The sequence below is a fragment of the Suricata suricatta genome, chromosome 7 (assembly GCF_006229205.1).
Source record: "Suricata suricatta isolate VVHF042 chromosome 7, meerkat_22Aug2017_6uvM2_HiC, whole genome shotgun sequence".
NCBI lineage: Eukaryota > Metazoa > Chordata > Mammalia > Carnivora > Herpestidae > Suricata > Suricata suricatta.
Window position 1 is genome coordinate 86,949,408 of NC_043706.1, and position 23,430 is coordinate 86,972,837.

Consider the following 23,430-nt stretch of genomic DNA (forward strand, 5'->3'; position numbering starts at 1 on the left):
ATTGTAAGAAGCTTAGTTGGGTCCTCAAGACAAAATATCAGTGAAGAATAAGATATACACTAAATAATCAACTGTCAAAAGCTTGAATGAAATTTAGTATCTCCACACCTTTAAGAAAGCTAGTCTAGATACTCAACCACTTGAGTATCAAATTTTCTATCCATAAAATACTAAACAAGATAGACTGTAAATCGGAAAACTGGCTCTATCACCTGGCACTTCAACTGCAGCATATTTAAAGAGATACGATGCTTAGAAGGTTACTAGAACACTCTATATTACTAATAAATACCTACCCTGCCTACTTCACAGTTACACTGAGAGAAAATAAGATGTGAAGTGCACAATAAAGATAAAATGTAACTGATTAACATAAAACTCATTTTTAAAAATCAAGAGTTGAGGGATAACTATAATCAAATCAGTCTCAACACAATTTACTTCTTTATTTTGATAGCAAAATACTAAGAATTACAGAGTTGTAAATTATAACTTTTAACAAATAACATAGTAGTTGGGGAAATCTTAAAACAGAATGGGAAATTTTTTCATTGAAAATTGTGTAAAATATCCATCAACTGCTTGCATCCTTAACTACTAATATTCAGTTTACAGGTTGTTAACAAATGAGTTCCTAGATCAGTTAAATCTTCAATGTTCAGCAGAAAATATTTTATAAATATCTTATATTGTTTATATTTTAATATTCAAATGTTCAAAGTAGTCAAATTTACTTTTTCATATTATGTAAAACTTTAAGTGTTCATTTTACTGAACACTTGATCTGCAATTGTAAATGCCATAATATTACAACCCTGCATCAGTGTCACCTGAAGTTCATTCTGTTTGTTATTAAACATCAGCAACATAGCCCAGCTACTATAAACATTTTATATTTGCATGGAGATTAGCTGATTTTTAATTATGATAATTTTTTACAAATATGTAAAATATTTGTCCTATCAACTTTCCTAGGATAACATCACATATAAAAAGGTACAAAAAATAAGGATTCAACTTAATCATGTACTATTCCATTCCCCAATCATTTCTCTTCCTTTACATATTCTTTTCCAGTGCCTGTTGGTGTTTTTTTAAAACAAGTACAGTATCTAAAATTGTCTAAAATGAGTCTTGCAAGTATTTTTCTCATTTTACAGAGAAGCTCAGACACATTAAGATTAAATAACATACTAAGACTATAAGAGCCAGGATTGTTTGTTTTTGTATTATAGCATCTTTCAAATAATTACCAAATTATCAAAACAAATTTATGATGTAATACAGATAAGCATTTATCATACGGGTTTTTAGGGAACAAACTGAACAATTAATGTGATACAAATTTATAATTGCCTAAGTAGGGGCACCTGGGTAGCTCAGTAGGTTGGGCGTCTGACTTTGGCTCAGGTCATGATCTCATGGCTCATGGGTTCAAGCCCCACATCGGGCTCTGTGCTGACAGCTAGCTCAGAGCCTGAGGCTTGTCTTCAGATTCTGTGTCTCCCTCTCTCTCTGACCCTCACCTGTTCACACGGTCTCTTTCTGTCTCTCTCAAAAATAAAAATAAAACATTATAAAAATTGCCTAAGTAATGCAATTTAACACAATGAGCTTCATTTATTTTAAGAGTGTAACTCCACAGCAAAGCATCTCCAGCAAAACCTCACATTAAGTAGGCATAGTATTCAAGAAATGTTTAATATAATAACTTGAAGGAGTTGTTTAAATGTTAACTTTAGTTCTACACATACATAGAAATTAGTGCCTTCAGGGTGAGCAAATAAAGGAAAACAAATAGAGAAACATACTTGATAGAGAAAAAGAATAGTACAAGAGATTAAAAATAGTCCAATGCACTTCCCCATGTTTTAAAGTCAGCCATTTAATTTTGCTATTAATTACAAAATGTAAATACTTATCTTACAGTGTAGACTTCAAGTCAGTATCCAGCCACTACACTATCATTTCTAATACTACAAAATCCTGCATCACATTACAACTTGACTTCCTAAGCAATCAGCTAACCTAAAGATGTCAATTTCATTAAAAAATTGACAATTTCATATAAAAATAGTAAAATTTTGAACATTACTAAGGAAATAAACTGTGCCTTTGAGCAACTCATTCACCTCACTGATAAACAGGCATTTTAAACTTTAACATCCAAGGGAAGACATTAAAAAAAAGAAGGTGCTGTAAAGTTTTGCTTCAGTTCTATATCCATTTGTCAGATGCTTAGTAATATTATATTTGATAATACCATAAAGAAAATCCACTGCACCTTAAAAATGCCTCTACTAAGGAAGCAGTGTTAATTACTTAATAATAATTTATAAATGAAGAATAATATACTGATAAACTAAAACTTCACAAACTGAAAATTTGATCCTGTTTCCAACTCTTGCCATTGCTACAATGTCCACTCAATTTATAGTTGTTTTGCCACACTCTCAAATAATCTGAGCTGCCTGTTTATACAGCTGATACATTTGCAAAGTCAGCTACGATTTCATTAAGTTATTCAGCTCAATCCATTTTGTAATTTCTCTGGCAAAACAGACATAACAACTCTGACCCTGAACATCTCAAACAAAATCTAAATGTGCCCCAAGTGCCCTTCTCTGAATCCTGTCCTGACTTACTCAAGCACTGTGCCTGCCCCTTCTATGTCACCACATCACTGGGCACATCATCCGTCATAACTACGAAGAGCAACTATTTGTTTACCAATAGCTACTGGTACATGTAGGTTATAATAAAATTATTCACTGGCAGACATTTGCCAGGCCTGACCCTAGACACTTTGCAGTCTTGCTTCACCTCACAACTACACAAAATAAGAATTATCATCACTATGCTACAGACGAGGAAACAGGATTAATGGTATTAATTAGCTACTCACTAATAAAGGAAAACTGAATTTGTACATCTATTAACTTCAAGTCATCCTAAGCTATAGGAAAATATTATGAAAACAAAATGAAATACGGAATAAAAATAGTTGTGAATATTCTAAACAAAATATTAACTTACTGGATCTACCCACATATCTAAATATATATAGGCAAGTAGAATTCATTCAGAAATGTAAAGGTTGTTCAATTATCTTGGTTTGTTACCATAGTAGGCTTTGATATCGGAATATATTCCTAATACATATAATGAATGTATAAATACGTAATAAAAATAGCCATGAGAATGATAAATACAAATTTATTTATTATATTTGTGATACTGGTTACGAGAGGCTGAGCAGTGAACGAGTTCTGACATCATTAAGATTTTATTTCTTAAAACAGAAATACTGAAGGAAAGACAGCCAAATATTAAGCTAAATCATGAATATACAGGTATTTGTTATGTTTTTATTTTTATCAGAGTAAAATATTTCAAGAAAAATAATATAAAAAGCCATTCAATTTATAGTTGTTGAATAGAACAAGAACATATACATTACACATACAGCTCAAAGAATTATCACAAAATGAATGTACCTATGTAATTTGGAAAACTACTTGCAGAAAGAGATAATCAGCTCTCCAGAAACTTCCAATCCACTGTTATTACCTGCTTCCTCAAAAGGAGCCACTATCCTGACTTCTGAAACAGAGATTAGTCTTGCCTAGTTTTCTCAAATTCATATAAACAGAATTATCATCCTGTCCTTTTGTGTTTGGCAGCTTCCATTCAACACTGTAAGATCCATTTACAATGTTACATATACAGCTCTAATTCCTTATTGCTATAAGGTAGTCTATATATCATAGTTTATCTATGTCCCACTATTTAACAATGAATTGGGTTTTTTCCACTTTAAGGCTATTACAAATAATGCTGCCATAAATACACAGGTCTTTTGTGTATATGTGCAGGCATGTTACTGGATATTTATGTACATATTACTGGATAATACATACTAAAACTTAAAATTTCACTTGTCCAACCATAGCAGATATTGTCAGTTATTCAAAGCAGCCATACCAATTTAAACTCTACCCAGTAGTACATGAGGATTCTTATTTCACATTCTTGAATCTGACCAACAACTGGTATGTTAGGGTGTCGTTCTTTTTAATTTTAACCATTCTGATCAGTGCACATGTTAGTCCATCTCTCTGATTACCAATACGGTTGGACACCTTTACATGTTTACTAGCCATTCAATTATCTTCTGCATCTGCAAAGTGCTTGTTCAAGGCTCTTGCTTTTTATATAGGATTACCTTTTCTTACTAATTTGTAGAAGTTCATATTTAATGTAGATATAAACTCTCTTTGGGGTAATATATATTGAAGCTATATTATCCGACTCTATGATTTGCCTTTTTACTTTCAAAGAATAAAAACAAAATATGTTTTAATGTAGTTCAATTTACCAGTCATTCTCTTTAGGAAGGCTGTTTACTATTTAATAAAATTTTCCATAAAGATCACAAAGATAGTCTTCTCTTTAGAGGATTTATTGTTTTCAGCCTCTTATTTTATAAGCTTCTTAGAATTATCTAGACAGGTACAATTTTTTCATATGTCAACAGTTGACCCAGTGCCATGTACTGAAAAAATAGCCATGTTTCACTACTTAATGGTGTTCATGGTAAAGAAAGATCCCTAATATCTGTGGGTCAGTTTTTGGACTCTATTCCATCCCACTGGTCTACTTGCCTATGCTTTGACCAATTTACTGATCTTTATAATAAGTCCATTCCCTCTATTTTTCAAGGTTGACATGGCTGCTCTCTGCCTCTGAATTTCCATATAACCTTCAGATTATCTTGTCAATTTCCACACAAAATGCTCACCCTCAAATACAAATCTGCAGATTTTGATTGGGATTGCAGTGAATCTGGAGGTCATTTAAAGTAAAAATGGTGGGGCGCCTGGGTGGCTCAGTCAGTTAAGCATCCGGCTTCGGCTCAGGTCAGATCTCACGGTTCGTGGGTTCGAGCCCCGCGTCGGGCTCTGTGCTGACAGCTAGCTCAGAGCCTGGAGCCTGCTTCAGATTCTGTATCTCCCTCTCTCACTGACCCTCCCCTGCTCCAGCTGTCTCTCTCTCTCAAAAATAAATAAAAAGCATTAAAAAAAATAAAAAAAAAATAAAGTAAAAATGGTTTCTTTATAATAATGAGTATTCTAATCCTTTGTATATTATTCCATTTATTTAGGTCTCCTTTAATTTTTCTCAATATTTCAGTTTCCCAGGAGGAAATCTTGCACATCTTTTGTTAAAGTTACTTCTAGATATTTGATGATTTTTAATACTTTTGTAAATGGCATTTTAAATAATTTGTTGCTAGTAAGCAGAAATAAAATTGATTTTCATATTGACCTTGCTAAAAATTCATTTTATAAAGTTACAATTATGTGAATAATGGCAGTATTTATCAATCTTTATACTCTTTCTTGCTTTATTAGCAAGGACCTTCAGTATATTGACAAAAAAACAAGTGGTGACTGGCATTGTTGTTTAATTTCCTATTTCAAGGGAGAAGCTGTTTTTTAACAATGTAACATAAGATGTTTAATGTAGGCTTTTAAAATATATATTATTTGTCAAATTAAGAAAGTTCTCGTCCTAATTTGTTAAGAATTCTTATCATAATTGCATTTTAGATATTCAAAAATTCCTTTTTCATCTATTAAATAATGTGATTTTTAAACCTTTATTACATGAATCACACTATTTGTCCCTATTTATTAATCCAATAAATATTATTTTGTGCACTCATGTGCAATTGTGTTCTTACACACATTTCACACAATTTTTTTGATCCATTTGACAGTACCTAGAAGTCTTCATGACATTTCACTATAAACATTGCAGTATGCATCTCTTGAGATTTAGGATATCCTTATACAGCCACTAAACCATTGGCTCACCTCAGATCCAGTATTACCTAGTGATATCCAGAGCATATATTCAAATTTCTACAGTGGTCTCAAAAATGTCTTTATTACTTTTTTCTGACTCAGGATTCAATCAATGATAGTATATTACATTTAATTCTTATGTGCCTGTAACTTTCTTTAATCTACAATAATAACCTCATGTCTCTTAAAATGACATTATATGACTTTCTCTAGTCAAGCCATCAAGGCATACAAATTTCTTTATATGAAGGTTTTTAATTACAGACTCAATTTCTTTAAGTCAAATATTCATATTTTCTATTTCCTCTTTTGGCCATTTTAGTCATCTTTGTCATCTTAGTCCTTTAAATCTGTCAAAAGCTCTTCTCATCTTCTCATTCTCTTCTTCTCCAACCAGCTTCCTCTTCTGGAATGGACAGTCACCTCTAGGAAAAAGTGGCCCAAGTGCCAGAATCACATTTTCTGAGTTTATGAGTGCTTCCAGATCTTGATCCCATAATTCTTCATTGCTTTAGTACACTCTGATATAGTTAAACAAATTTTATATTTTACAGTTTTTCTAGTTACTTTCAGCAAAGAGCTGTTCCCAATAATGCTGTCAGCCAATTTATGGGAAATGGAACTCCAAACTTTTTTGAAACCTGCAATTTCCAAGATAGCTACTCTTCATAAATGCTCCAGAAAAATCTCCTGCCACATCCAACACATAACAACCCTTTACTATTCTAAATGCACAGCCTTAGTTACATACAATATCTAGATATTGCTAATAACTAATGTCTTCTGATGCCCCCCGCCTTCCAGTCACTCTCCTTATAAACTGCTTTCTAACCTCAGTTTTGATTTCTCACTTTTTTATAGTAAAATCTTATTTCCCTTACAACAAAAAAAATTTAATGGATTAGCAATTTCCCTAAACCACATTTTGCAAGTCACTCCTGTCCAACCTACATTTGGATTCACACTTTTCTTAAAGACAGAGTTATTAACCATAAAATGCATAAAAAACATCAAACCCAAGTAAAGCAGAGATTACAATCAGAGAAGTCAAAACAAACAGGTCTGTCTATGGTGAAATAATGTGAATACTGAAAAAAAAACTAGTTCAGTTCTGGCTGAGTCCTAATCTGTATTCAGACCAGAGTAGAAGCATTAGATCATTCTGTTCTGGCTCTAGGAGAGATTACGTTACATAGTTAAGTAGGGAACTGATGGGTCTTTCTAGAGACCTTCCCCTGCATTCTTGACCCATTCTAGTTTCTCTAACCACACTGTGGAAGGCTTCTAAGCTTCCTGGAATGAGAATTTAAAACTCTAAGTAACAGATACACATGCCTAAGACATGATGCATTTTATTGATTGCCACTCTCAATCTCGACCTCTTTATTTTAAAATGTTTGTACTGAAAGCACATAAAATATATTGACAAAAACTTCATTACCAACAGTACATAGGTTAATATGACTATGCTTATCCTTCAAAATCCATGGAGGAGATCACTATATCTACAATGAGTATTTATAGAAACTAAGATTAAGGGCCAAGAATACTACTTTTAAATAATTTATAATGTTTTCTCCCTAAAATTAAGTTTTATTATTAAATAATATTGAAGGGAGAATAAAATTGTAAAAAGGTATGGGAGAGTATTAAATTAAATCTGAGAGAAAAAAATACTTTAAAATACCAACCAAAAAAAAAAAAAGAAAAGAAAAAGAAAAAAAAGGCTGCCGCTAGTAAGACACTGTCCATTGTCAAGAGCAGAAGTAGTAAAGACCATAGGGTACTTTTAGTTGAATTCTCAATACTTCATTTATTCACTGAACACCATCTGTATGTATCCATTCCACCATATTAGGTGCTAGTATTCCATACTATAAAAAGGTATGGGATAGGTGAGAGTCTCGTGGAACACTATCTACTAAGATTAGAAAGAATAACAGAGGACATGAATGAAACCTAAGCCATTTCCTAGGAGATGAGGAACATCTGACCAGCTGAATACAAGGGGAAAGTTATTTTAACATATAAAAGTCAAAAAAAAAAAAAAGAAGTAAACATTGCTCAGGAAATTAAGAAAACAATGCATACATTAGTAGTAAAGGTTGCATATGATAGAATAGCAAGGAAATGAATGAAAAGGTAAGTTGTTTTCATTCATAAAGAAGGTTTTATTATGTCCATTCTAATGAATTTGGTCTAAAGAGTAATATGAAAATAAGAAATGAGCTTTGTTTTTTATAAAGATCAGTGTAGTAAGAGTAAAGAAGTTGAATAAGAAAGGAAGGCTGAGACAATAGGCGTCTGCAGTAAATCAGACATGAGACGACAAAAGCCTAAACTCAGGCAATGGCAAATAAGTAGAAATAGTGTTAAATTATTCTGAATTTAAGAATAGTTGAAAAGTTGGCTTGAAAGAACATGACCTCTGACTACATGGAAAGAATCTAGTATTTCCATCATGTTTCTATTTCAGGGTCTGGTCTATCTTCACCATGACTCATGGGATTCAGTTAACGTTCACAGGTCTACTACTTTACATACAAAATAAAGAGATTGAACCAGATGCTCTCTTATATCCCTCACCAGCTTAAAATACCCATTACAATGACTAGTTAATATATACAGTCTTAAATACCTTATATACTATTATGTTCAATCGAAATAGGAGTGATTATTCTTTTTTCTTTATTCTTTTGCTATCTTGAATACAATTACACCAAATCACCTGTGTTAAAGAGCAATATAAAAAATCATAAAAACGTTTTCCCCATGAGACTAATCTTTTCAAAGCTGCTAATTTTAATTATGCTTCCAGTATCAGCCATATTTTTATTCAGAAAGAGTGTCTGACTACTAGTCAACTATTAGTTTCACTAAACCTAATATTTATTCAACTTAAACATAGGTTTAAAAAGTAAGTACAATAGAACATTTGCCTAAATCCAACCCTAAGGTTTTTTCTGTCATGAAAATATTCTTTTGAGATATTATATTTCAAAATAATAATTCCTTAAACATATAAATCAACAGATTAGTCCCTGAGTATGAATCAGATGTTTTGCGAACAAGTAATGACTGATATGTAAAACAATTGATTTTTGACTTGTCAAAGTAAAGAGAAACCTATTTTTAAAAGATCTTAATTTCCGAGGCACTGGGCTGGCTCAGTCTTTTGAGCATCTGACTTTTGATTTTGGCTCAGGTCAAGGTCATGGGATGAAATCCCATGTTGGGCTCCACGCTGACCATGGAACCTGCTGAAAATTCTCCCTCTCTTCCCCACCTCTATTCCTCTCCCCTGCTTGCACCTTCTAAAAATAAATAAATAAATAATTTCTGCATTATTTAAATAAAGATATAATATAGTCATGGTACTGGATAAACTTAACACTTTAACTGTTTTTGCTAAGTGTTTTGAGTCATTTTTTCAAAAAACTTTTTTAAATTTTATTTATTTACAGGAGGGTCAGGGGAGAGAGAGTTCACAAGTGGAGGAGGGGCAGAGAGAAGGAAAGGCAGAATCCCAAGCAGGCTCTGGCACCATCAGCACAGAGCCTGATTAAGGGCTTGAAGTCATGAACTGTGGGATCATGACCTGAGCTGAGATCCAGAGTTGGACACTTAACGGACGGTGGCACCCAGGCACCCCAGTATTTGAGTGATTTTTACAACTGAATCGAAGAGGAAAGACACTCTTCTACAGTTTTTGAAAAGTTCTTTAGTCATACTACAATGGCCCTAACATCTTAGAAATGAAAACAGAGCCTAAAATAGGAAGCCCGAAGCGTTTAGACCCTAGTCAAGTTGATCTAGGTTCCAAGAAGACTCTTCATTTTTGTCTCAGTTTTCCAATGAACTTAACTTCCTCTCTATTTTTAAAATATAAAGTGTGATTCTATGCCAAATGTTATCACAAATCTCATTAAAGTATCCTTTATTTCCCCTAGGCTTAAACAAACAAAAAAAAAAAACCCTTACTTACTAAAGCCCTTAAACTTCAGAAAGTAATCTAACTACAGAAATATACATGACATTCATTTTGTACTTTCACAACTTAGAACAATGACATGAAATTTAATATATTACAAACCAATGACAATTAAATAATACATCAAAGTGTGTTATTTATAAAGATTTTAAAATTTTAAAATTTGATGACCATAAGTCAAGTATAAGAAATCTAACAGAAACACCTGCTCCAAAGTTGGTGTAAGCCAGAAAATTGCCAACCAGCATATGATAACGAATCTAAATTTTCCCCTACCAAAAAATCATCTAAGAAAACCTTTTCATTTATTTATAAAGAGAATTTTAAGGCCCTAAAACACACAAAGCACTATTCTAAGCACCAAGGATGAAGTGTTGAACAAGAAAGATCCTATTCTTATGAAACTTACATCCTAGTAGCAAAACACAGTCAATAAACAAACAAGGAAACTATCAGATCATGATAAGTGTTATGGAGAAAATGTTACTGAGGTTATATGATAAAGAGTGATTGAGTAACAACTTGAGACTGAATGGTCAGCTAGGGCCTCATTAAAGAAATAAGTTTTTAGCTGAGTTCAAAATAACAAGAAAGGCTATATCCACTCTAAGAGTAGGATAAAAAAACATTCTCAGCACACAGGATAACATGTATAACGACCGCAAAACAGGCACCAACTTGGACTGAAGAAGTGAGAAAAGGCCAGTGTCTCATGAAGCACAATTAGTGAGGGCAAGGAAGACTCAAGGTCAGAGAGAAGGTGGAGGCCAGATCTCACGGGGCCAGAGTATCAGCATGAACTTTCTGAGTACAAACCTAAATTTGGAAAATTTAGAACTACAATAGAGTTAACTATGCTTTTTAGTAATTAGTCTGGAATGAAAAGATGAATTTCAATGAACAAATTTAGATGTTTTATCAAAGAATCATTTGTTTATTCTTTTTTTAACCTTGGAAAAGTAACCTATATTAATACATAATATTAAAATCTTTAATTATAATTTCCTTCAAATACAATCAATTGATGAGAATATTATTGTGCAACAGGAATAGAAACAAAGTTTAGCTTCAGTGCTGCTCCTCACTATGTGTTAGTGGGCATCTGTAAGAAACTGAGCTACATGGCTTTTAAGGTTCCTTCAAGCTACATTAAAATTTTCATTTATCCTCTCCTTATCTGAAACAGAACTGTGGTTTTTCAAACTCTAAATTCCTATGAACCTGTCATGTTTGACTGTACAATAATTACTAATACAATTCTGTTTCTATGACTCTATCCCAAGCTCCAAGATACATAAAACTATTTTTCATAATTATAAATACTTGCTTGGAAACTTTAGCCTTTTGCCATATGGTATACAGTTTAAAAAGAATCTATTTTTGAACCTTAGTGGTTCTATAAAACAAAACAAAACAAAACAAAACTATACCTATTTGTTTTGCAGCCTGCAATATATCTTTTAAGTCTTCATTTACACTTTGCATTTCACTCTTCTCCAGTTTTTCATTCAAAAATTTTACTATCTTCTTCCATGTAACATCCAAATCTACAATTTGTTCATGAAGTTTAGACCGCTTTACCTGAAACAACATAATACAGACAATGGTTAAAGGTTTCCTCAAAGCCATCACTTATCATATATATTTTGTATTATATTATACAATATGGCCTGAGCCTGGCTGGCTCAGTCGGAAGAGCACCTACTCCTGATCTCAGAATCATGAGTTCAAGTGTCATGTTAAGCTTGAGCCTATTTGGCTGGAGGGGGCGGGGGGGGGGGGGGAGGAGGCAAGAAAAAAATCAAATGATGAAAAAGTCCAACATCCAGATAATAACACTTGGTAATATCCCACATGCCTCTTTTCCATTTTCTGCTTGTTTTTAACACAGCTTAGACCCTATTGCATATGCAGATTCCTACTGTGGGTTCAATATACTCAAGCCAGTACTGTTTTCCTAAGTATGATCCTAAAACAGGTTAGGCATCCAGGACATTCTTTTTTTAATATATTTTTTAAGTTTATTCATTTATTTACTTGGAGAGAGAGAGATAGAGAGTGTGAGTAGGGGGAGGGACAGAGAGAGAGGGAGAATTACAAGCAGGCTCCACACAGTCAGCATGGGGCCCAATGTGTTGCCCAAATCTATGAACTGCAAGATCATGACCTGAGCCAAAACCAAGAGTGGGATGCCCAACCAACTGAGTCACCCATGGAGGAGATTTTTATCTATACATACTCTTTTCTTAAGACTATAAATCTTTCCATTCTCAAGAACTGCCATAGAAAACAATGAAAATTTTACTTTATACCAGTGGCCTTGATCCAAGGATTAAACCTCATAAAGACCTCTGACCAAATGAAAAAGTAGTGGGTCAGACAGAAAACTGTGATTTTCATCTTGGTTGTACTGATGATATTGCATAATTCTTTTTTACTTCCCTGCCTCAGTTTTCCAATTTAAAGTGTTAATTAATGCTAATTAATCTGGGCGTAGGAAAGAAAATGGACAAATATAGAAATAAGATTGGCCATAGAGGTGCCTGTTTCAGTGAGAAGAGCATGGAATTCTTGATCTTAGGGTTATAAGTTTTGGCCCAACACTGGATATGGAGATTATGAAAGGAAACAATGAACTTTAAAAAAAAAAAAAAAAAGACTGGCCATAAATTGTCAGTTTTTTCAACAGGTCATAGGTACACACAGGTTCATTATATTTTTCCATTTCTTCTTATTGTTGGATATACCCCAAGGAAAAAGTTATATTAAAATAAGGTTCATTAGATCTGTCACTTTCTTTCCTCAGGAAAAAAAAGAAAGTCTTTTAAAAGACTACAAGAATAGGGGCCCCTGGGTGGCTCAGTTGGTTAAGCGTCTAATTTCAGCTCAGGTTATGATCTTATGGTTCATGAGTTCAAGCCCCGTGTCTGTGCTGTTAGCACAGAGCCTAGAGCCTGCTTCGGATTCTATGTCTCCCTTCTCTCTCTGCCTCTTCCCTGATCATGCTTTGCCTCTTTCTCTCTCAAAATAAATGAACTTAAAAAAAAAAACTTATTAAAAGACTACAAGAATAAAGAAAATGACATAGAATTAGCATGTAGTCCTTATCCATTTTCAAATTTTAAAATCCTGTATCTCTAATATAAAGTAACTTGTAAAAAGGGCCTTAGTTAAGGGAGGTGAGAAAACACTTCAAGTTTAAGATAGTAATGTTAATTGTATAGACTATATCCTTATTTTAATTACCATGGAAATGCAAAAGAGCTCCCATTATAAAGGTCAACTGTTTTCTGTAGCAAAACCGTATCACAGAGGAAAAAAATCTATCTAAAGACTTAAATATTCTCTTCCTACTATCAATCTTTTAATTGTAAAACTTTATAAGGACTATAAGCAATACAATTCCAATGTATTAGAAAAAAATGTTAATATTCCACAATAGAATCAAATATATAGCAAAGTGGCTGTTGTTTTTTGTTTAAAAAAAAGAACAAATATAGGGTCAGTTCCTTCATATATGTATTATATAGCTCACTTGTTCATATATACAGTTTATATACCTTCAGGACTATAAAGTCCACAACAATTCATGGACCAGAAAGAAGTCAATTATGAGAACAGGTACTAATTTTAAGACATTAATATTCTTATTTCCCATGTTCGGGTAAAGACATTATTTGTCCATTTGATAAGAATTTTACCAGAGACCTGCCATAAACTCATTCAGATTATCCAGAGGTAAATTACTGGATTAAATTACAAAAAACAAACAAACAAACAAAAACCTGTGGCAGTAATATAGCAACAAAAATTAACACAGAACTCAATATCATAGTTCTGATTATTCTCTCTGACAACAGTCATAGGTGTTTAAGGTAAGTATTCTCATAGGAAACAGGAATATACCCATCCTCCTCTTTGGTATAACACCAAACAAAACTCACCATTTGAAGCATACAGAACTGAGACAATGAATGTCAAGTATCTGCCCACATTCTACATTTATTATGTTTTTCCATCTAAAGAGTTTACCTTTAAATCAGCCACTTCTTCATTATAATTATCTTGCTTGGTGACATTTGAAAAGGAGCGCAAAGCTCCTGTGAGACGAGGTAAAGCCATCTATTACTCAATCAGTGATCCATACAAGGAGAAACCTGAAACTGAAACAAAACAAGATGATATTTATCTGTTGGGAGGAGGCTGGAGAGGTAATCAAACTCAACAAATTGACCTGTACAAGAGAAAAGAAAAATCAATTAGTTAAAAAGTAACTGCCACCAATGTTGAAAAACTCTCCTGACACTTTTTCTATTCATGAAGTTTTTCAGTAACACATTCGCTATGGCTGAAGAAAGGAAAAAGAAACACAACACTTGTTTGTGGGTGATACGACAATATCCCTTCAAAACGAGTTCTACAGATTCCCACGGACAGGCCTCCGGTATTGTACTACTATTGCCAGTCAAACTGAGAGAGATGAAAGCACTTTGCCATCTTTTCTCCAACTGTGTTTTATGCACACTGCCTTCATCTCCCATTATCCCTTGCTTTCAGAGTCTCACTGGCTTTTTCTCTTCTAGAAGTATGAAGCATGTTTCCATCTAACTGTATTTGCATTAATCGTTCCCTCTGTTTGAAATGCTTTTCTGAGGTTCATATAGGTGACTCCCTGACACACAGGTCTTGGTTTAAAAGATACCTCCTGAGATGGGACTTTCTTGTCCACTCAATCTAAGACAGAACAGCTACCCAGTTACTGTTTCTCAAAGCACAAAATTTCAATCATCCTTATAGCACTAATTAATATGACATTTTCTTGTTTGTTTATGTGTGTCTCACCCCACAAAAAGTAAGCTTCATGACAAACACAAAACAAAACAAAAAAACCTTTATTTCAGTGATCTGTCCTGTCTCTCCTAGCAACTGGAACAGTTCTAGAATATTTCTGGCACTTAATTATTATTTGAATAGTAGAAGAACAAAAAATGGAGAAAAGTTAATGGTAACAAGGAAACTGAAGAACAGAAATTAAAGCAGCTGGTGAAGGGGAGAATTCCCAGGAAAAGAAAGAAGTCAGAAGACCTGATCTAGTCTCCTGTTGACATGCTGACAACTAAACCATTAAGCCATCTATCAGACTAATAATATTTACTAAGAGGGGAGTCTTTATCTATGAAATACTCTTGAAGGTCTATCCTGGTTTAAGACTGCTTTTTATAACAAAATTACAATCTATAGGTTTATAAGGCCTGGCTCCTTGGAGAATGTCACAAAACTATGTAAGTCCTTAGGACAGATGATTTTTGCCTCTCGTAGGACATATGGCAGTATCTGGTGACATTTTGAGTTGTCATAACTGGAGACTCTGGGATACTACTGGCTTCTGGTAGGTAAAGGCCAGTGATATTGCTAAATATCCTATAATGCACAAGACAGTCTCTCCCCAACAAAGAATTTTCTAGTCCAAAGTGTAAAAACTACAGAGCTTATGAAATCCCATTCCAGAATATTAAATACAGGTGTTTTATAATCCAGATACTTTCCACAGTGTGAAAGGTCCCACAAACCTCAATTATGAGACTTCATTATTTGGGGCCAAAGACCATGTGTCTGATGTGGGAAGGAAAGAACCAGGGGGGCCATACACCCTATTTCAGACCACACCCTAATTTTGCTTTTATTCTTGATTGTTTATATCCTTGAAGTTATCAAAAAGTTTAATATTTGGAAAAAAAATCTCTGAATCTTCTGTCAGAATAATTATACATAAAACAACTGAAATATTAACAAAATAAGAGAGGATTTATAAAATAATGAAGAATAAAATAAAAACAATGAGGCAAATTTGAAAATATAACTTTTAGAAATAAAAATATGTACTTGTTAACAAACAATCAATGGATGGGTTAAAGAATAGATTAGAAACAGCTAAAGAGAAAAGTACTGACCTAGAATAAAGATCTGAAGAAATAACCCAGCATGCTGTCACAAATAGACAAAGTATCGATTAAGAAGGACAAAGATGAAGTCCAAATACACCATTACTCACAATAAATGTAAACGAATTAAACTTAACACTCAAAAGGTTGACAGAATTACTAAACAGCAAACAAGTGAACATTAGAGTTACACCTAAATCACAGAACAGAGAAAAGGTTAGATGGAATAAGATTCTTCTACAAATAAGATAATAAAGCCTGGAGCCTGTCTTCAGATTCTGTGCCTCCCTCTCTCTCTGACCCTCCCCTGCTCACATTCTCGCTCTCTCAAAAATAAATAAAAACATAAAAAATACTGTTAATAATAAATAAAAATTTAAAAACCTATAATGTACAATTGGGCACTCATGAAGAATAGAGATATGAGCAGAGACCTAATACCATGTCTCAATTTAAGCACTTTATTTTATAAAGTTTATTAGTTTGAGAAAGAGAGAAAGAGAAAGTGCATGTGCAGTACATGAGCAGGGGAGAGGTGTGAGGGGAGAGAGACAGAATTCCAACGTGGGGCTTGAACTTACAAACCATGAAATCATGATCTGAGCCGAAATCAAGAGTTGGATGTTTAACCAACTGAGTCACCTAGGAGCCCCTCAATTTAAGCACTTTTTATCCAGACAATCAGAGTCATGTAAAGAAATTTAACATATTGTAGAAAAATTACTCAGATTTAAGTCTGGTAAACAGATTAAAGGTAGGGTCAAACTAGTTAAAAAATTATTTATTACAATAAACTAGGTGAAAGATAAAGAGGGTGGAACTGAGGTAAGGAGAAGCAGAAAACGATGGACTTAAGAGATACTTGTATCTGAGAGACAGAATGGGTGGGATTGGCTGTGAAGATGAAAAGGGAAGGAGCAGGACACCCACATTTCTGGTTTAGGAGAAAGAACAGTGGCACATGGATGTATAGATAGCATACCAGAAGAGGAAAGATGACTGATTAATTTTGCTTTGGAAAGTTTTGATCATGTGCCATCAAATGGGATAAACAGTTTTGAATGCCCTATCAGAGGTCTGGGCTGGAAATAGAGAATTTAGTGCTATCATTTCAAGGTGGTTAAAGTCATCAGTGAACATATTCTTTTAAGTCCAATATAAATAAACATGTGGACCCTCTCCCTGAGAAAACAGACATACATGAATTTAAATATTTGTACTTCATTTCAGAAGTTGCATGAATGCCTTGAAACTCATCTACATGAACCCCTAAAAACCTGAGAGTAGACAGTAGAGGGCCAAGAACAGAGTCCTAAGAAAGAGATCGGCAAACAGTTGTCCTATGACGAAAGTATTATCACAAGAGAACAGAATATTTCCAATGCTGTTACAGAGTTCACAGTAGCTGGACATTCTCAGGTTTTAGAGGACTTTAGCACACACAGTTTCCAAAAAACTGAGAGAGAATGTAAATTTCACTGGGTTGAAGGATAAATGAAAGGGAGAAAATGAGGAAATCAAATGGGTACAAGTTATTTTTTCAAGGAACCTGGCCCAGAAGAAAACGAGAAAAGGCAAGCAACAATAAAACACATGGGGTCAAGAGTTTTTGAAAATACAGGGCAGAGCTGAGTAAAATTCCATAATCAGGGAAGGGCCAGAAGAGAGAGGGGGAAAGACTGAAAATCAAAAGAAAAGCTATGATTAAGGGAGTAGAGTCTCTGAGAAAATACGGAGAGAATGAGAACAAAAGTATGGGTCTAGAGAAAAGACTCGCTAGAAGGAAAAGCATGGAGGGAGGGACATGTGGAGGGAGGGACTCATGGAAGTGCAGATAGGTTTGTAAGTAACATGGTGAAGCAGAAAGAATGGCGAGACAAAAAGGTGGTGAAAGAGAGTTCTACCAAATTTACATATTTTCTTTGAGATCTGCGGAAACTATTCAAATGATGAGAAAAAAATTTTGAAGACAGAGGCAAAAGTCTGACCTCACACCAATGATAAGATAGGAAACTGATTAACGAACCATAAAAAGATTTTTCAGGTAGCAATGCATACTCAGTTTATACTCGAAAAATACAAATTTAGAGTGGCAACATTCTGGCAAAGGAACAAAGGTCAGTATAATCCAGGGTTAAAGTTTTGTAACACAAGGGCAGCAGGAGGACAATGGTGCCTAAATGATAAGAATAATTATGTTTTGGATTTGAGGTCCAAACAAAAGGAAAAAAACATTCAAGTTGGAGGTCTTAAAGACATATCATAATGTTTATGGTTAAAATTTCTGATTTATAAGACTATAACAAATAACACATTAAGATAAACTGTCCGACGTAGCAGTTGTTACCTCAGTAATTTTTATTCCACATTTACTAAATGGCAAATGAATAAATGAAAAATTCCCTCAATAATAAATATTAACATCTTAGCATATAATTTAAACCCAAAAGGTTTTTAAGGCCAGAAGTACACACATGTGATTATCTGAATGAATCTTTACAATGTTGATTAGATATATATATATATATATACATATAAAATTAAAAGGTCTTGAAGGGTCTTAACTGCCCTTTTAAACATTCAAATAGGGAAGAAAAAAAATCTGACAGTAATATATTGCCCTTTGTGAAATGATATTGACCAAGAACTACTGGGCTAGAACTCTAGTACACATTATTCTGAGGTACCACAAAGAAAGTTTTAAGATCCTTTATTTTAAATCTGTTTCTAAACTCTAAATGGGGTTTAAACTTACTGCTTGACAGTAATTTTAGGAAAATATAGTTCCTGTATTTTTCATCATAAAAAATAACAAAATCTCCATAACAAACTATATTTCTAAAGGATGTAAAGTCAGCAATTAGTTGTTGGCAATCATAGACACTAGGGAATTATTAGAGGGGAAAAAGAGTGATATAATGTAGGTGAGGAATAAAAACACTGGAATGATGGGAGTAGGTGATGAATGGAGTAAAAATTCAAATGTAAGATTTCAATACTTAAAATAGAATTATATGCCCACAAGCCAAATCTTGAAAAATAAACTGGAGTATTTACATTTTACTTCTAAAAAGTGAGTTGTAAAAAAATTAACACAGTCAAGATCAGAATTCAGACAACCAGCCCTCATAGATACATTACATATATATATAATCTCTATTATGCCATTTCATAAGGGGGTAATTTTTCACAGTACATTCTAAAACAGATTTTTGCCTTTTATTCTTTACTTGTACATTACTGCCATCAATTAGTTAATAGAGCCACATCACAGGCATATTTGCTTATTTGAATCAACCATATGAGACAGACTGAATAAAAGGTATACACAGACCAAAACAATACTACTGGATATTCTGTCCACTATTTCACATACTGAATAGCTAGCTGCTCCAGAGTGAATGGGGGATGAGCAACAAAAATAGGAAGTTCCTTCATCCATCTGTTTCAATCACCATATGCATCTCAAACCATGAGCATCTTGCTATATTGTATGACTCCAGTATTTAAAAACTGTTTCCTTTTTAAAAAATATATACAACATTTCCATTAAACACAAACCAACTTTTTCACCTGGTTCATCTGAAGAAACTGGTATGTTCCAGGTCTGGAGAAAAGACATGGTGGCACACAACATACTAAGACAATGTGTTCTGACGACCTTGTGTCCAAGTGAAGGATTTTCAAAAGCAATTTTAAGTATTCATAATTTCTACCCAAGAAGTTCACTTTATATCCCAACTCATTCTTAAGCAAGAAAAAAATGTTCTTCAATAGTTTCCAATCAATTAGAAATCACACTTGGAGCATGAAGAACAGAGAAAGCCAGGAAAAGATAATACATATATATGTATAAGATAAAGAGTATATATTTTACATAAATCAACATAGATCATAGTTTATTAAAAAAGAAATGTTTATAAGGTCCATACTCTAATTTACTTCCCCCAACTAATTATGTACATTAAACCCAGTTTCCCACCCTAGAAGGAATGGAACTAATTATGCTCATAACTATAAACTAAATAGTCTTTATATTACAGGAGATCCCATAATTATATTAATTTTACCTTTTAAGGATAAGGAAAGCATTTCTTTACAGCCTTGCAAAAACAAGTGTCTTGAATAACATATCAGCACTGGTTAAGAACAAAAGTAGTCAGAAAAAACATCCCACAAATACCAAACAAGTGCACATATTACGCTAGAGAACACATGGAACAGAAACACAACAGTTAAAAGGTCTTGTTTCACATTATCTGTGAAAGGTAGAATTTTCATTCCTAATCTATGAGCTTCTGGAAGACAGACCCAAAGAATTTATGTCTGTCCCTTAATAAGACCTGAATTCACCAAACCACAACTCAAGTAATGCTCTAGAACCAGGTTTACTGTTTAGAGAGAAAGGATTTTCCTGACCTTATACTTGTTCTTCTGCATCACAATTATAGAGAGCACAATTACATTTCTGAACACAAGCTCCTTTTGGAAATCTGACTCAAGTTTTTACGTGCAAACAACTAGGGTTCTCAACTCCACATACAAAAAATATTTCCTGTAACTCCCCCTTCCCAAACTCATGAAAGCCCTACCCCTCCTTTGCTCGGGGCTCGCTCCACGTGGATCCAGTGTGGAGTTAAAGTCTGTGAGCCCGAGTTTAGGCTGGCCGGGCCGAAACTCGTAATAAAGCCCTTTGCTTGTGCGTGCGTGCTTCGGTCTCCCAGGTAATCTCTGGTTTTGGGGGGTGATATTAAAATCTGGGTACAACAGAGACACATTTCCGGCTCTGTGTGGACAGCTCAGAGCCAGGAGCTTGCTTCTGATCTCACACTCTGCTCCTTTTTAATTTAAAAAAGAAAAAACTATCTACACTTAAGTTATCAAATGTAAGCATTCTTTTTCACATTATAGGTAACCATACCAACCATTCGACTTTGTCTTCTCTTCACCAAGTTAATCAGTCCCATTTCTTTCCATCAACCCTTTCATTATGCCCTGGTTTATATCCTGTAAATAGCAGGTATTTTTTTAATGTTTCTTTTATTTACTTTTGAGAGAGAGAGTGTGTGCAAGCAGGGGAAGGGCAGAGAGAGACAGAGACAGAGACAGAGACAGAGACAGACAGACAGAAGATCTGAAGCAGGATCCGCACTGTCAGTGTAGAGCCGAACACGGGGCTCAAACCCATTACTGTGAGATCATGACCTGAGCCAAAGACAGCCACTTAACCAACTGAGCTCCAGGTGCCCAATAGCAGTATTTTTTTAAAGAGAAAGATCTGAAGCAAATAAGGTAAAAATTAAAACTTCTTAAATCTGCATGGCAACTATAATAGCATTTGTTACATTATTTTTTGAAATTGTGCATATTCTTGAAATATTCCATATTTAAAAGTTTTAATTAAATTTCACACAGAAGCCTAATAAGAGAGCAATAGTTGTAAAAGCATCAAACAGAATGGCAATTGTAGGTTCTGAAAATACTATCTAAAGATTCTCAGGTTTATGAGAGACTGAACATGAACATTGAGCATCTGGTGCTTGTTTAATATCCCCACCCACAATATGCTTTAATGCTATTTAAAGTAATAGTTCATAATAGGCCTCTAAATTTTTGAAATAAACTTTTTAAAGATTTAAAGGGGATTAAATGATGTAAAAGATTATACAAGCCCATTGTAGTAGCACACCTAAATTGTAGCAGATCATTTGTAAATACAGCTGCAAAAACCTGAGAAACACCAGGCTCACCAAAGTGAAAAAGTAAGCTTCAAGATGGTAATCTAATTAAGGAAGACTGAAATATAATCAATTTTCACAATGATGGGGGGGGAGGTGTTAACCAAAGTGTCCTTTATCCCACTTTTTATTCAGCACTGACAAAAATATATAGCATCTGTTGAAAATGCTTTTATCCATTCATTAGTTAATTCAAGAAAAAATTATTCAGTGGATATACAGTGGTAAAACTGCTAAAGTGAAACTGTTCCCTCCCTCCTCACTAATAATATTTTCTTCTCTTTTGGATCATTTCTGAAGCCTAAAAACATGCTATGGGGACTCCCATATTTAAAAACCTCTACTGGTTCCAAAGCCCTCTTCCATTAATACACTACTTTTTAGCTTATCTAAAATAAAATGTCACTCCAATCAAACTAACCTCCACTGTTACTTCCACTGTTCCACCAAAAGAACTATTAATGTCACAAGAACCTCATCATTGTCAAATTCAATGTTGCTTCTCTGCCCTTATTTAATCCTGGTCAGTTTTGACCCAGCTCTTCTAACTTGGCATTTAGGACACCAGTTATCTCTTGTTTTTTCTCCAACAATACTGGCACTTTTTTGTCCTGTTGGTTCCTCCTCATCCTCCTATCCTTTAAACATTATCATGCCACAAGATCAGAACTCAGACCCCATTCTCCAGCTATGCTGGAGATCCCATCTAGGTGATCCCATTCAGTCCCAAGATTTTAAGTATCATTTATAACCTAATTCCAAATTCTTATCTCCATTCTCTTATCTCACCTGTACTCCAGATTTGCATACCCATTACCTCTTCCATGTCTCCACTTGGATGTCTAATAGGTTAACTTAAACCTATAAATGTCAAAATTGATTTCCTGCTGCAAATCTCCTCCTGTGGTCACTTCACTTGAATGAATAACAACTCCATTCTGCCTGTTGCTCAGGACAAAAAAACTTGCAGTTATACTTCACTCCATTTAATTCATCAGCAAATTCTCCCAACTCTACCTTCAAAATATATTCAGAATCTGACCACTTCTCACCATTACCCTCTCTTCCCTAGACTATTACAATTGCCTATCTAAGTCTCCCTGTTTTCATCCTTACTAACAAAATTTGTTTCTACACCTAAACAAGAATGATTCTTCCCCCAAACAGGTAACATTTGTGACTCCCCTCTGCTCAAAACCCTCCAAAGGTTTCCCGTATCTCTGGATAATTTTCAAAATGCGTCTAAAAAAAACTTGGCTTTCTCCTATGTTTTGATTCGATCTCTTATAACTCTTCCTTGCTCATGTTGGGGCATCCACATTGGCCTTCCTCCCTGTGATATAAACTATAACAAGTCACAGATGCCACAGAGGTAGCTCCTTCATTTCCTGGGGTCACTGCTAAAATGTCTCTTTACCAGAGAAGCTTCCTCTGACCACCTTATCTCACCCCTTCCTTGATCCTTCTCTTGCATTGAACTCACTTTTCTTCATGGTACTCAACGCATGGAACATGTTGGCTGTGTTTTTTATCAACTTCACCCAACAGAATATGAGCCCCATGAGGGTGGGAACTTTGTTTTGTTCACTGCAGTATCCATATCAGCTAAAATAGTGTTTAGGATATAGAAGGTTCTCAGTAAGTATTTGTGCAATGACTAGATGGATGAACTGACACAAAGGATAAAGGGAGGACAAAGCGACCACAAAAAAAAAAAGGGCAGTATTTATAGGCCTGGACACACAGACACACACAGACACACACAGATATACAAACACACACACACGTTATTATGTACACATATACATATATATTTTTTAACATTTACATCATCTTTATTTCAAGACCTCAAAAATATTTTTCACATAAATTATTTGATTAACTTATCT

General features: G+C 34.1%; 1 protein-coding gene across 1 annotated transcript in view; it reads right to left on the reverse strand.

Annotated features, from left to right (window-relative positions):
• The window catches only part of ASCC3 (activating signal cointegrator 1 complex subunit 3), a 328,231-nt gene that overhangs the window by 299,081 nt on the left and 5,720 nt on the right, over window positions 1–23,430 (reverse strand). Inside the window, exons 2-3 of the mRNA XM_029944011.1 lie at window positions 13,894–14,024; window positions 11,292–11,442 (exon numbers count right to left, since the gene is read on the reverse strand). Of these exons, the coding sequence (XP_029799871.1) occupies window positions 11,292–11,442; window positions 13,894–13,983 (241 nt within the window). The 5' untranslated portion in view covers window positions 13,984–14,024. The remainder of the gene's footprint in view (window positions 1–11,291; window positions 11,443–13,893; window positions 14,025–23,430) is intronic.